The following is a 13,747-nucleotide window of genomic DNA, read 5'->3' as shown; positions in this document are numbered from 1 at the left end:
GTGCTCAACAATACCACTCTGTGCTTCTTTAAAACACAGTGAGTGTTAAAGTAAGTGATTCATAGAGCAGAACAAACAAACAGCCAGTTGTTTGCATAGAGATATCCACTCTGACAGGGAGCTGTTTCCAGTTTATTAAAAAGACATCGCTTTGCCTCTATTTAAGTGACATTTTCCACATTTTCACCCCACATCTCTGAAGTTCTGCTGTTGGCCCACATCTTCCTGACACAACAGCTCCATACTGACACTGTCTCTACAGATATTTTACAAAACACTGCGTTAGAGTAAAGCTGTGACGCAGGGCACATAGCTGTTCTGTGTCAAACATAGGAATAAATAATCTGAGCCTAGTGTTAAGTTGCATTGTGCAGCTGTATTAAAATCTCATTAATATTAACAGAAAATACTTTAATCAAGATCAGTTTCAAAATCACTCATCAGGAGCCCTGATTAGAATACATCATCATCTACCTTTATCCACGATGCTGCTCTTTTGGCCTCCTCAGTTACACCTGTTTTCTCCTGGCTGGAGCCACTTGGCTTCCTGTCAGCTGCATCTTTTTAATCCAATTTGCTCGTTCATTTAAAACCTTGATGAGCCTTGAGATCTCAAATGGTTTGGGGGGGGGTGATTGGGCAAAAATAACAGCCAAACTGGCATCCCTTCACTAAACGCTGTCAGCAACCTGGCAACCTGTGTGTGTGTTTCTGTCTTTTTTGTGTGTGTGTGCGCTCTGCTATTCCTCTTCGTTTCAGAGCAACGCTGTCATCCACTTGAGCAGAAATCGCCATGGTGATTGCAGTGGCCGGTTTCCCACTCGAAGGGGGGGGGGCGCCTGTCTTTCCTTGTACAGTGTGTGTTTGTGTGTGTGTGTGTGTGTGTGTGTGTGTGTGTGTGTGTGTGTGTGTGTGCACATGGTGATATGTGCACCATGGAGTCCTCAAAGTGCAAAACGATGTTGTCAACCCTGAAGCGCTACTCAAGAAACCCCTCCCTCCACTCCACTCTTCATCTCTCACACACATACACACGGGTGCCGCACACATACTTGTAGTTGATTGGTAATGGTGACACTTACTGCAAAATTCTGAGGAGGCTTTATCTAGAATGTATGTTAAAGCTACAATAAATAATCCTTAATTTGAATTTAAGGATATAAATTCATCATTAAAGCTCTTAAAATTGGAGACAAGAAATCACATCCACTCAATACAGGACAAGATTTAATGCGACTTATATAAATATAAAATCAGTTGTGCCCCAGTCCTGACTGGACTCAGTTTTTTCTCCTTATTTTATTGTATTGTATGTCGGCTCTCTTCAAGCTGCCACCTGTTGCCGTACTTTTCCCTGAAAGTATCAGGATTCAGAAATGTATAATATATATATATATATATATATATATATATATATATATATATATATATATATATAAAATATATATAATTTATATCATACAGTACGTGATAATCAAAGTTTTCAAACAGTTGAGCAGCAAGTTATTACAAGTTTGTTTTAGACTTGTAAAGGGGTTTGTTTCATGTTATGCACAACAGTAGATTACATTAATATTTAATCATTTGTATATCCATATCTATATATAGATATATATTTATTATACAGAGATACATATAAACTTTGAAAATATGTCTACAAAAGCACTGAATTTGATTTTAAATAGTGTGCAAAAAACTATTGAACAGAATACAAATAGTTTACTGTCTTGTACTAGCTACTTCAGCCCTGATCTCCTTCATATTTCACTTTAATTTTCCCTTGAGTGAGTGTAGACATTGTCACTCACTGTATATATTCTGTGTTTGCTTGTTATCATGTCCAAAGTACTTTTGGTGCATTAAATGTAGAAGACAATATTCCTGAAGATGATGAAGTTACATTTTAGGCTCCCATTTTAACGGCTACACAACATTACATTAATTTGAGCCACTTGCCCAAACTGTCGGTATTTAAACTGGCAATAGACACGTTTTTCACTTTAACTTATTGATATGAAGTAAAAGTTGATGTTGTGATGATGTAATGGCTATAAAACAATGACACCTTTGGCGTTCACATGGATTCCCTATAAGCCTCTAACAGCTTGCACCATGAAATCCTGTCTGCCACCAGGCACATAATCTTCCAGGAAAATGAAGGCTGCCTGGCAATCCAGTCAGGCTGAAAGCAATGCTTAATTTCTATCTGCTTTCTTGTCTCCTTCATAGGCTAAAGGAATGAAAATCATTCCTTTTTTCCTGTGTTGTTGGTAGTTGCTACTCTGAGGAAAACTGAAACAGTCTAGTTGCTGGTGCCAACTTAGATATGACCTGGGAATGAGACTCAACAATCAACTTTCTCCAGAGTTGCGTACTGCTCCTTCAAATTGAAATTTCTTGATATTTCGTACATTATGTAATTTTTAATACTGGGAGAAAAGGTTATGTGAAGAATTGCAGAAAATAGAATCTGTACCTTCAGAGTTCAGGAAAGTACAGACTGCAAGAACAGTGTGGGAGTTGTGTATTGACAGGTGAAGACATTCACTCTTGTTACTACAGATACATGCAGCTTAAAAAATTAAAACTGATTGAAATGTATTTAATAGATTTATATGTCACAAAAGGGTCATATAGATCATTTACAGATCCTGAAGAGAAGAGAAGGACAAAGAAGTCATGAGTGATTTGGTGCAGAAATAGAAATGCTGTCAACTTTTATTAAGAACAAAGGTAGAGAGGCCACAGCAGCTGCAGTTGTTGTCTTGCTGAGGCTGTGTGTTTGTGTGTGTGTGTGTGTGTGTGTGTGACACACTCAGACTTCATCAGACACACACCTGCAGCCTGATGCGACAGGGGGGATCTTTAACAATTTTAATGAGTGGTAATTACAGCTAATTACATTGTTCAATCAAACTCCAGTGGGCATTCAGGAGTGTGTGTGTCAGTGTGTGTGTGTGAGGGGAAAAGACTGAGAACAACATGAAGCCAAACAATGACAAGTACAGTATCCTGTGATGCATGGCTCCTACATGACCAGCAGTGTGTGTGTATGGGTGTGGGTGTGTAGTACATCTATTAAATGTGTCTCCATGTCTCTTTATATGAAAATTGAATACTCTCAGTCCAACTGGTCTGTTGTCCCTCTTTTCTTTTGATTTATATTTGACCTCTACCTTCCTGCATTGAATTCCATGCAATAATCCATAATTTCACTATCGCAGGTTAATCCATTCTTGTAATTGTTGCCATCTTGGAAACCCAGTACAGAATTTATATTTGCGATCAAAGCTGACTATGCCTTGACTTAATTACAATACATTGTTATATCACCACAGTCCTAATAAGCACAAACAAAAACACCAGATGCTAGCCTGATGTACTGGTGAAGTGTAAAAATGACACAGGGGTTATGTGGCAGACTATTTCTTTGCCGAGTTCTTTAAAGTGATAGTTCTGTTTAAGTGTATACATCCGTCAAAGTGTACGCTATATTTTGAAAATGTTTGGTGCTTTACATTGCCGTCAGAGAGCCGCTGAAGTTCAACCCAAACAGCTGATCTGCACTGTAATGCAGTGCAGGGCAGGTGCAGCTGCCCTTGCACTTAGGAATATGGATGTTGTAAGGTTGAGGGTATGTACTGCCCAAGGAAAGGGCTGCCTTCTTTCGGATGCCTAAAATGCGTCTTGCTGTCGGTCCCGTTTAGCAGTAAAATGCTCGGCTTCCCTGTCGGTGCTTCGCGCTTCTTCTCCACACAGGGGGAGAGCTAATCATTATCTACTGTAGGTAATACACCGAATAGGGATAAGTACCTCATACAACCCCACATCAAAAGACACCAACTATCACTTAACAGGTAACTTAACATCCCTGCATTAATTAGATTTGCATTAAACAACATACAACACGTTTATTTGAGAACTTTGTTCTAGATGTGCTGGTAGGAAGATTTTGTATTGATTGTAGACAGAGCCAGGCTATCTTTTTTTTCCCCTGTTTCCAGTCTTTATGATAAGATAAGCTATGCTAACTAGCTGCTGGTAGAAGCATCATATTTAGTGCACAAATGTCAGAGTGATATTAATCTTCTAATCCACGTCTCAGCAAAAAGCAAATACTGTATGTTTATTTCCCAAAATGTCAAACCATTCCTTTAACTTGCAAAGACACTTCTACAATGTGGATCCTGAGAATGAGATTTTAAATGGTGAAACTGGTAAACTGGAAACTGGAAACCTTAATTAAATTGGCATCATTATGAAGTCTCATCATTAATTTGACTACAATACTCGCCTGGAGTAACTGTAACAATAGTGAACTGAGTTCACTGTGCTCCATGTTGAAGCTAATAAACCTGTTGAGGGCTACATTTGACTTTTTAAGTAAAAAAAATGCATGAACGTGTTGCTCTGACTCATTGTTTGGTTAAATTTGCATGAGAGCACTCAGGTTTAGTGAGCACCTCCTGAGACTATTTGCAGTGAATTTGCATTTTATTACTGAGAACATTTCATGTGAAATACTGATGCTGGTGTTCATTTCCAGGGCCTATTGACTCTCCAGTGAGGCGGTTTGTAATGGGGGGGGGGGACTTCTCTCTTCTCCCCTCATACGCTCAAAATGTTCTCTTCCCCCCCGACTCTATGTTTTTTCCCACACTCGCCACCATTGTTTTTAGACTGTGCCTCTTTGGTTCCTGCAAACAGATCTTTCACTGTTCATTTTAATTGTGTAACAGGCTCAGAAAGAAGCCCTGGTGAACTGGAAGAGCCTAGTGGGCTACAATTTTAGATACAAGTGCGCCAAGAAGTCAGACACAAAGGCTGATAGCTGTGAATGCAAGCCTGATTGTAAGGATTTGTAAAGGAAGGACAAAGACAGTCTCTGTCTGCCTCTGGTGTGACATGGATTTGATGTCAATGTTCCTTTTGTGAGAGAAAATTACGGTTATGAGTTTCTTCTTGGAGGAAAAAATGTGTGATTGTATATGGATGCATGTCGGGGCATGACCAAGAGTAGATGGATTCTCATGCTTTTATGATTATAATTTATGTCGCATTCAGGTATTCTCACTTAATAGGGAACATAATGAAAATGACATGTGTGTGAGGCCTGTGTGTGTATGCATGAGCCCCTGTTTGTTCATGGATGTGTGTTACACAGCAGCCCAGAAGTGGCCCAGACTTAATTACCCGTCTCTCGCCAGACACTGATTGCAAATTCATGTGTCTTGATTAGCGGATTCACAGTGTGTCCTCACACACACACACACACACACACATGCAGGGACAGTCAGTGATGTTCCTAAGGCACTTCCCAACTTTGGAGTGCTTTTCTCTGTCACAAATAAACTCAAAAAAGGAAAGTAATTTGCCTGAGAGTGATAAAATTTTCAGAAGTTTTTGTTCAAAACACACATTAAGTTCACCCACATCGCGACCATTTCTATAAATAAACAGTTAAATACACAACTTTCTGACTTTTTTCACATCTGGAATGATGTTTTCTCTCTCTGTGTGATAAATAGTATTACTGTGCGCCAATTTAAGCAAATAACTAAAATTCTCTCAGTGATTGCATGTCTTGTCATAATTTTTCTTTTCTGAGGTGGAAGAACTAATTTTCCCAGAGGCAGTTTGCAAATCTTCATAGATTGCAGGGCTGGTTTAAAAAGCAGAACTATGTGGTATGAATTTTTGTCAGGATCTGAGATCTAAGCTAGTCCCTTGCCACATGTATCTGTGTGCATGCATGTAATGCATTATTCATCCAGTAACTACCAATCCCGTCGGTAACCACCCACGGATCATTCTAAGGCAGATCTCTCAGCCAGAATAATGACCGCCGCGCTCTGAAAAGTAGAGGAGCGAGAGCCAGCATTTGAGGAAATAGCAAGCGGAGGAATTCCATTTAACATCCCACTGTGGGGCCCCCTGCTCAGTGGGGTTGTCATGCCGACAGATTCTGGGCATGATTGTTGCAGTGTGATGCCATGATTGAGACTAAAAGGGTGAGGGACAATGGGAAGGAAAGACTTAAGGACTGTTTACTAATTTGTGCACCTAAAAAGTTGTCATCATGGCAGTCAAGTCAAGAAAGGAACCTCTTTTTAGTGTTGTAGCTCATCCCCATGCTGGGTGCGTATCCACAAAATTCTGTCTTTGAATTTCTATAAGAATTTGTATAAAATGCACTTTATTATTCACATAATATTTATGTGATTATTGTAACTAATTCATTAATTTGTGGGTAGAATTTTACCGATGTAGTTGGAAGGTAGAATACATATGCTATACTGTATGTATATACTGTACATGATATTGTATAAGTTGATCACATTAAGTTCTGTCAACACTGTCAAACGGTCAACAGTATGATTTTTTTTTGAAAGGTGAAGTATGAAGTAAAGTTAAATAATTGGTCTTAATCAGTCTTAATTGTGAGCTGGAACTTCACTAGTCTTTAATATCCTCTGATGATGGTCGATGAGATATGTAGCTGATGTCGCTGCCACGCTAACAACCTACGCAGCTCATTATTTTTAATTGGCTCTACCTCTATGTGTTCACTTTGTACTTGTTGACTTGCATCGTGCTGTGTTGCAACTATTTACTGCTCATAATGTTTAAATGCCACAACTACGAATCATAGCCGAAAGAGTCAAAGCAGGAGAGCGTATGAAGTGGCCTTTACTGAGAGGGGAATGGCAGGTATCTGAGAGAGCTGTTAAATGATGTTGGGAAATTGTTAAAATGAAATGAAGTGGATTGAGGGCAAAGTGCAACAATTAAAATGGTATTTGTTTGTGAAAAAAGGGCACTTTTATGGAGTTCAAAAACCTCTTTTTTTTATCAGTGTGGTCACTTGATCCTAGCAAAGTAGAGTGCATAATGAGACCTCCCCTTTTTACCCAACACACACCAACGCACATGCACACTTCCAGTCAGTCATCTGGATTGTAAAAGAATTTATGAAGAAATGTTAATACATAAAATGCCTGTGTAAATATTTCACATAACATCACCCACAGTGCAGCAGAACAGGCTAAACAGGTCTCTAGAGGACATTACTGGCATTTTAGCTCAACAAAGAAATGCCTGGGAGCTCTTTTTTATGACAGACGGTGTATCAATCCTTCTAGTGTATCAATAACATCTCACAGAGAAAGTACATTAGTAATGGCGTATTGTTTTTTTGCTCTACCCCTGACCATACCATATCTTGTTATGCTAGCTCTCTGTAATTGCTCCTGAGAGCAGTGATGTCTTTCAGGAATTTTTGTGGTCAGGTTTTGCTCCAATTTATCTGACTAGTTTTCAATAATAGAGAAATCAAAGAGACTATTTCAGTAATAGAAACAAGTGGTTGCAGTAGAGCTGTGTGATGGGAAACTGTAAATGCATGCCGTTTTAGGCAGGTGAATAAAGTCTTCCTTATTTTCTATCACACTTACTGGCTTTTTTGCACCATCTCATTCTTAATTAGTCTCAAGAAGTATTCCTGTAATGCACAGAAATCCTTTGGACCCCACACCTCTGTGCTGTCTGGATGTAGATGGAAATAGGAAAAGGAGGGAAAATAGAAATGGTCTCTATCATCGGAAGGTGCTATTTTAGCTGATATTCCCATCGTCCGGTCTCAGAGAAAAGTGAATTGCTTTTGCAAGTAAAAGAGTAATGGAAAAAAAGCTCTCAGCTCTTCAATTCAAAGCATCGATCCCAGGATCTATTTCATTTTGATAAGCCTGCCTTTTAAAGAGCGCTTCCCTCCCTGTTCTGTATGCTGGAGTAAAAGGAGACTTGAATTGCATTTACACAGAGGTCCTCGACCCCAATTCTGGGCTGTCTAAATGACTGCCTGAGTCGATTTCTGCCAGGTGGTTTCTCAGAGCAGAGCTCATCAGCGACAGGCCCCTTTGTCAGATTGCAAGACCTCTCAAAAGTTATGTCGCCCTGCTCTTCCTCCCACGCATGGATAGCTTCCTCTAACTACTTATTCTGGTCTGCGGATTGTAATGGCAGTAGATACATCACTGTCACTGTAAACATGTGATGGAGTATTGATTACTATTTAAAATACACGTTTTAACCACAATAGAACTGCACAGGAAAAGTTTTCTGATCTTTCTAAGTGAAAAATTCAGTATACTTAATGATGCAGAACAAAATAATTGAGAGTTTGTGCTTAACATTTCACATGTAGAAAAAGTCAGGTTTATAAATACTTTTTAACATTAGATTCATTTTTAGAATTTAAATGGCACTCAGGAGAGCGAATGCCTCCACCAAGGCCAAACAGTTCCCTTTAATGCAATCAAGCCTTATACAATACCAAACTAGATAGGCCTGTATCAATCCAAGCTTTTAACCAGCCACAACTGCTTAACCATAATTTAAGATCACCAGATCTGTACGAGCCAACCACTAGGACAACAAAACAACACAGATGGGATTATAATCTCCATTGTGTTGTGGGAGACTAATAGATTTTTATTAGAATCTGCATCAAATTGTACTCACTCCTAGATACCGGCCACCTAAATACTTATGGTGCTTTTAATCAAGATTCATGAATTATTCCCTGAGAAATTAACGAGAGTGTTCGAAAAAGTTATAGTGACAGGTGACCAAAGTAAAATGACATATTTCTTTGGGTTTGAACTTCGTTGGAAACAACAGAGATCTGGAGGGATGACGTATACTTGTAGGCATAACTCATTAGTTAGCATCGCACTGGTTCCCTCGAAAAAAAGACTAAAATCTGAAAATATGCTCTTTGGCAGGAACAAGTTTATGATACTTACACGTTTTGTTCAGCAAGAAAATCTTCACAGATCAACACCACTTATGTGATTTTCGAAGTGTGAATTAAATCGCTAGTAAAAATGTAATGTTGTAAATTGTGTTTGATTGACTCAAACGTCACCACTTCTGTCATCTTACTACACAATTACTATATATGTTTTCTATAAATTGATAAATCTACAAGTTGTTACGTTAGAATAGATAGCAGCTACCGCCCACCTGTAAAGATGGACTAGTGAGTAGATGAGTCTCGCTGTTCAGCATGATGACGTTTTGTTGTCCCTGACAGCTTCTGTAGTCTCATTTGATCACTTATCAGTAGCTGCTATTTTTAAGACACATAAGTGCTTTATGATTCCATTGACGGACATTTAGTGATGTATTCTATGTTGTAGATCAAAACGTCTAAATATCTCAAACCTGTGGTAACCACAGACCTTATTTTAGACACAACTCAACAGAACATATGACAGAGGTCCAGTCATTTTTTAAACATTTTAATTCAGAAATGTTTGATGTTATATCCTCAAGTAAAAGTTGTTGTTTTGTGTAGCAAATTATCATTATTATTATTAGATACATAAACAATATTAGTATGAATCACATTTTACCAATGTATTAATCTGAAAACTGAACTTTCTGAATTATCTTGTGCGGTTCCATAACCGATGTGATGAAAACTCCATTAAAGAAGATGAGTTTTGAGTAGAAATGATCAGATTACAGCCAGGTATTTTTGTCTTTGCAGCATCAGCATGAGATGGACAGGTTAAAGAGGGGAGGATGTAGCTATCCAGTGCCCCTTTGTCTACTTCCTAACAGACTAAAAGGAACATATGCAGTTTTAGACAGTGAAATTAGTCAGGTCTGAGTGTGTGTGGGGGTGGGTGTGTGTGTTTGTATGGGAGGAGGAGGTGTTGTACGTGATGTCATTGAGTTTACCTTCAAGACTGTGAGGTTCATTCAGAGAAAGTGCTGACACATAGGCTCCCACACAGGCAGCGCCTACAGTACCCCCGACCAGCACCACCGCTGCAATGACCCGCTTCAATAGAGAAACACACCCTCATAAACACACCACCACGGTCAACTTTGGCAAACTCAAGCACATCATGCACCCTTGCCCTTACCAACAACATAAAGGTCCACTCACACACACAGTCATACACACACACCCACTGACAAACACTTTGGCACAAACGTGAACACCTCATACTTAACAGTGTTCCTTTTGTATCGTGGAAATGTTTTGAGGCAGCGTGAAGTAGTAAAACTTTCCATGAGATTTGTTCCTGACCTGTGTTGTGTGTCTTGTTCGACAAAACCGTATATACCAGAAAAACAGGCGACAGTAGAAAACAGAAGATCATATACCTCTTCAGACTATATTCAGAAGATGTTAAAACTTGTGTTAGAAAGTCTTAATAAGCAAGAATTAGACACATTATTTTTTCCTGGGGCTGATGGAAGTAGCTATGGAGTGATACATCTCACTTCTTTCTCGTCTCTGTAGAGAGTTGCACATGTGCAGTACCGATCAGACAGCTGGCAAGGCTAGTTTAGTGAGGCGGAAGCCAGTGACAAATTAACGGTGGTTACATTATTATACTTAGACTTCAGTCTCTTTATCAAACTCAGTGCCGGCTGTACGAAAAGTTTTAACAATCCAACGTCCTTAACTTCATCTGACATAGTAAGGTGCCTGACAAGAGGCGAAAATTAGCATGTCATCCAGAGTTAGAACCGATTAACATCATGATTGCTGGAGAGAGTCAGTTGATGCCGGAGTAAATGCCAATTGTACCTATTCACATTAAAGACAAAAGCCAGATGTTAGGGGTTGTTTTTTTTTTTTGTCCAGTGTGAAAGGAATAAATGTCTGGCTATATGTCTAATTATTATTTTTCTTAAAAAATTTTTTAAAATCTGAGGTCCTTAACACTTACCAGACCCACAGCAGCTGGAACCATGAATAGATCAGCAAGCTTGATGTCTCTCCAGGCACAGCAGAGAAATGACAGTACCACACTGATTGTGTACTGCAACATTTAAACTGCTCTTGCTGATGACATAATGAACGGAATATGGTGGGAATAATGTTCCCAGTTACAGCAGATCTCACCAGTTAAAACTGCTTCATCTGTTTAACATCTTGTATCATTACACTCTTTTGAAAGACCAAGATTAAATAAATAATATGAATGATAAAAGACCAATAATTCAAATTTGGGTCCATTCCTTGTACAGTATTATTTATTTTATCCTTTTTAGTGCTTTCACTCAAGCAGGAGTAATGATATTTGGCACATAATCACATTGGAAAAAACTCTCCCAGCGTGTAATCAACCAAAATTATTGAAAAATGTCACAACACTGATTGTGTTGGTTTCTTTGGAAAGAACCTTACTTTTTACTGATTTTTGATATCCTGTGGATAATGACATAGTAATAAAGCACATATGCAAATATGAGATTGGAACCGGTTTCAGATGAATTTTTCCACATGCAGAGTCAAATCCTGCCGTGGGAACTTCGCTATCCAGCCTGGAACCTCTGAGGGGATGTTTATTGAAGTGGTCTTGCTGAATCCTCTACTGGTGTACACACTGCTGATATCGAGATAATAATTCTGGTTAGGAAGTATGAACTCTCTATGATACTCACAATGCCGACTTGACCTTTGGCCTTGAGTGCAGAGAACAGCAGAGACGTAGGAGGAAGGAAACATTAAGAGTAAATAATGTGGCCATGCCAAATACACTATCCACGTGATTGTCATCTCTTAACCCTTTGCTGTTTTGTGTCATGTGTACAGAGGCATCCAAGGGAAGAAATGCGGGACCATTATTGTGAAAGCGGAGGAGCTGAACAACTGCAGGGTGAGGATGGATGTACACTTCCGAAAAAGTTTGTGACCTGTGTCCTGTTTCTGCATCTCTTTTCTGTTTTTCTGTTTCTTTCTCGAGGTATCAGTCACACATGCTTTCTTCTCTCTTGAGGTGTGTTTACAGACATAAAAAGAAGTTCAAATGAAGGTAGAGGCAAAGGCCCCTTTGACCTTTGTTGAATATTTCATTAAACTTTAGAGCGCAATAAAATCCCAGCTAAAGTAAAGGGTTAAAATAATTATTAAACTTTAATATAGTAGCTTTTATTTTCCTTTCTTTCCCCAAGTCACTTGGTAAAAAAGCTTTTTCATATTTTTAACTTAACCTGCAACCAGTTGATAAAATAAAGTAAAACTTTGAATCTATTTTTCTCTTGTATTTGTGTTTCACTAGCTTTGATCTTTCATCTTTCATCACTTTTGCACTATTTTTGACCTCAGCCTTACAATTTTTAATAATTTTTGTGGCTCCACGGCACAGCAGAAAGAGAGATTTTTTTAAGTAATGAAGACAAAAAACTAATGTCAAATAAGAATAAAAATGTAATTAAGAAAGTAAGCCTTTGGATTCAGTCTGTCATTAGATTTTCTACAGAAGAGCAAGAGATGTCATCTTTCCTATCAACAGCAGCCTCAATAGACCAGAAATCATCTTATCTACCAAGAAAAAGCTGCAGATGTCATCATTTAACTTTCACAAAATAATTTGACTACCTTTGACTGTAAAGTAAATCCATTCCTGAAATTTTATGTGTATATTTATCTAAAAGTGGTTTTGTCCCTGAACTGAGAAGGTTTTTGCTTCCTGTAAGCATTTTTATTCAGTTTTTCTGTCTCTGCTCACTAGGAATCAGTGATGATGCAGTTCTGCGGCAACAAGTTGGACAAAAAGGACTTCTTCGGCAAATCTGACCCCTTCCTGGTCTTCTACAGGAGCAATGAGGACGGCACGTGAGTTCCCCCTCCCCTTACCTCCCCCCTTTCATGTTTGGTTTAATCCTCCCCTGCATCCAGAGGAAATTGGTTTCATTGATTTGCCTCAGATCAAAAGCCATGCTGCCTCTTTAAGCATGTGTGTGAATTACATGGGGAAGTGTCGCGTGCATGCAGTGTGCATGAATGTGAGTGCGCGTAGGAGTGTTCGTGAGTGTTCGATCCAGCTCCATGGGCTCTTTTTTCCACCCTGCAGTGTGTGACAAGTCAGATAAGACCTTGTGCTCTGAGGGCAGGAGATACCGAGTCCACCTGCTAGCCAAGAGACTAATGAAATTACCTCTTTGCAGTTTGTGTGCATTTTTGTGTGTGTGTGTATGTGTGTGAGGGCAGTAGTCTAGCCTCCACAACTCTACGCTTTTACTCTCAGTTAGCGGAGAGTTAGTGGAAATGTAATATTTAATAACATTTTCTATTTTATCCCCCATCAAATGTGTATGTCTCAACTACATACTCCTTAAATCTCTTTTTCTCTCCACTCCCTTTTCTATTTCACCCTCTCTTCCCTCAAATCTTTTTTCTCTCTTCTTTTGTTTTCCTTTCCTCTGCAGGTTTACCATCTGCCACAAGACAGAGGTGGTGAAGAATACGTTGAACCCAGTGTGGCAGGCCTTTAAGATCCCTGTTCGGGCTCTTTGCAATGGTGATTACGACAGGTCAGTCCGATTCCCTTTGTAAACACTTGGGATGTTCCTAATTTCCCAGACATTTTAACTAGGTTAATACTTAGACTAGTCGACTCGTCTAAAAGTAAGAAAACACTCAGTCAAAACTGAGCACAATATAATTTATAAGGTTCAAAATATTCCAAAACATATCTTTTTATATCTTATAATCTCTAATAATGTAATTATTCAATTTAAATGTGTAGATATAATAATAAGTTTAACCTTAAACAAGTGAGGATAGAAACTTTGAAAATGTAACGCAAGGCAATTTGAGCAACCCCGCTGATGACCGTATGATGTGTAAGTGTTAATTAAGCTCAAAAACTTTTGTTCCAACAAACTTCAATACTTCATTTTAAATCATGAAAGCCGTACTTGTCTGAGTAAACCTTGA

The 13,747-nt window shown here is 38.8% G+C and overlaps 1 protein-coding gene across 1 annotated transcript in view; it reads left to right on the top strand.

The window, feature by feature from the left end:
• Window positions 1–13,747, top strand: part of LOC311252764 (copine-8) — a 93,154-nt gene that overhangs the window by 41,203 nt on the left and 38,204 nt on the right. Inside the window, exons 7-9 of the mRNA XM_084346285.1 lie at window positions 11,621–11,684; window positions 12,540–12,643; window positions 13,237–13,341. Coding sequence (XP_084202411.1) covers window positions 11,621–11,684; window positions 12,540–12,643; window positions 13,237–13,341 — 273 coding nt within the window. The remainder of the gene's footprint in view (window positions 1–11,620; window positions 11,685–12,539; window positions 12,644–13,236; window positions 13,342–13,747) is intronic.

The sequence above is a fragment of the Pagrus pagrus genome (genome assembly GCF_965226575.1).
Source record: "Pagrus pagrus genome assembly, chromosome: 23".
NCBI classification, from domain to species: domain Eukaryota; kingdom Metazoa; phylum Chordata; class Actinopteri; order Spariformes; family Sparidae; genus Pagrus; species Pagrus pagrus.
This window is presented reverse-complemented; position numbering and strand designations above follow the sequence as displayed.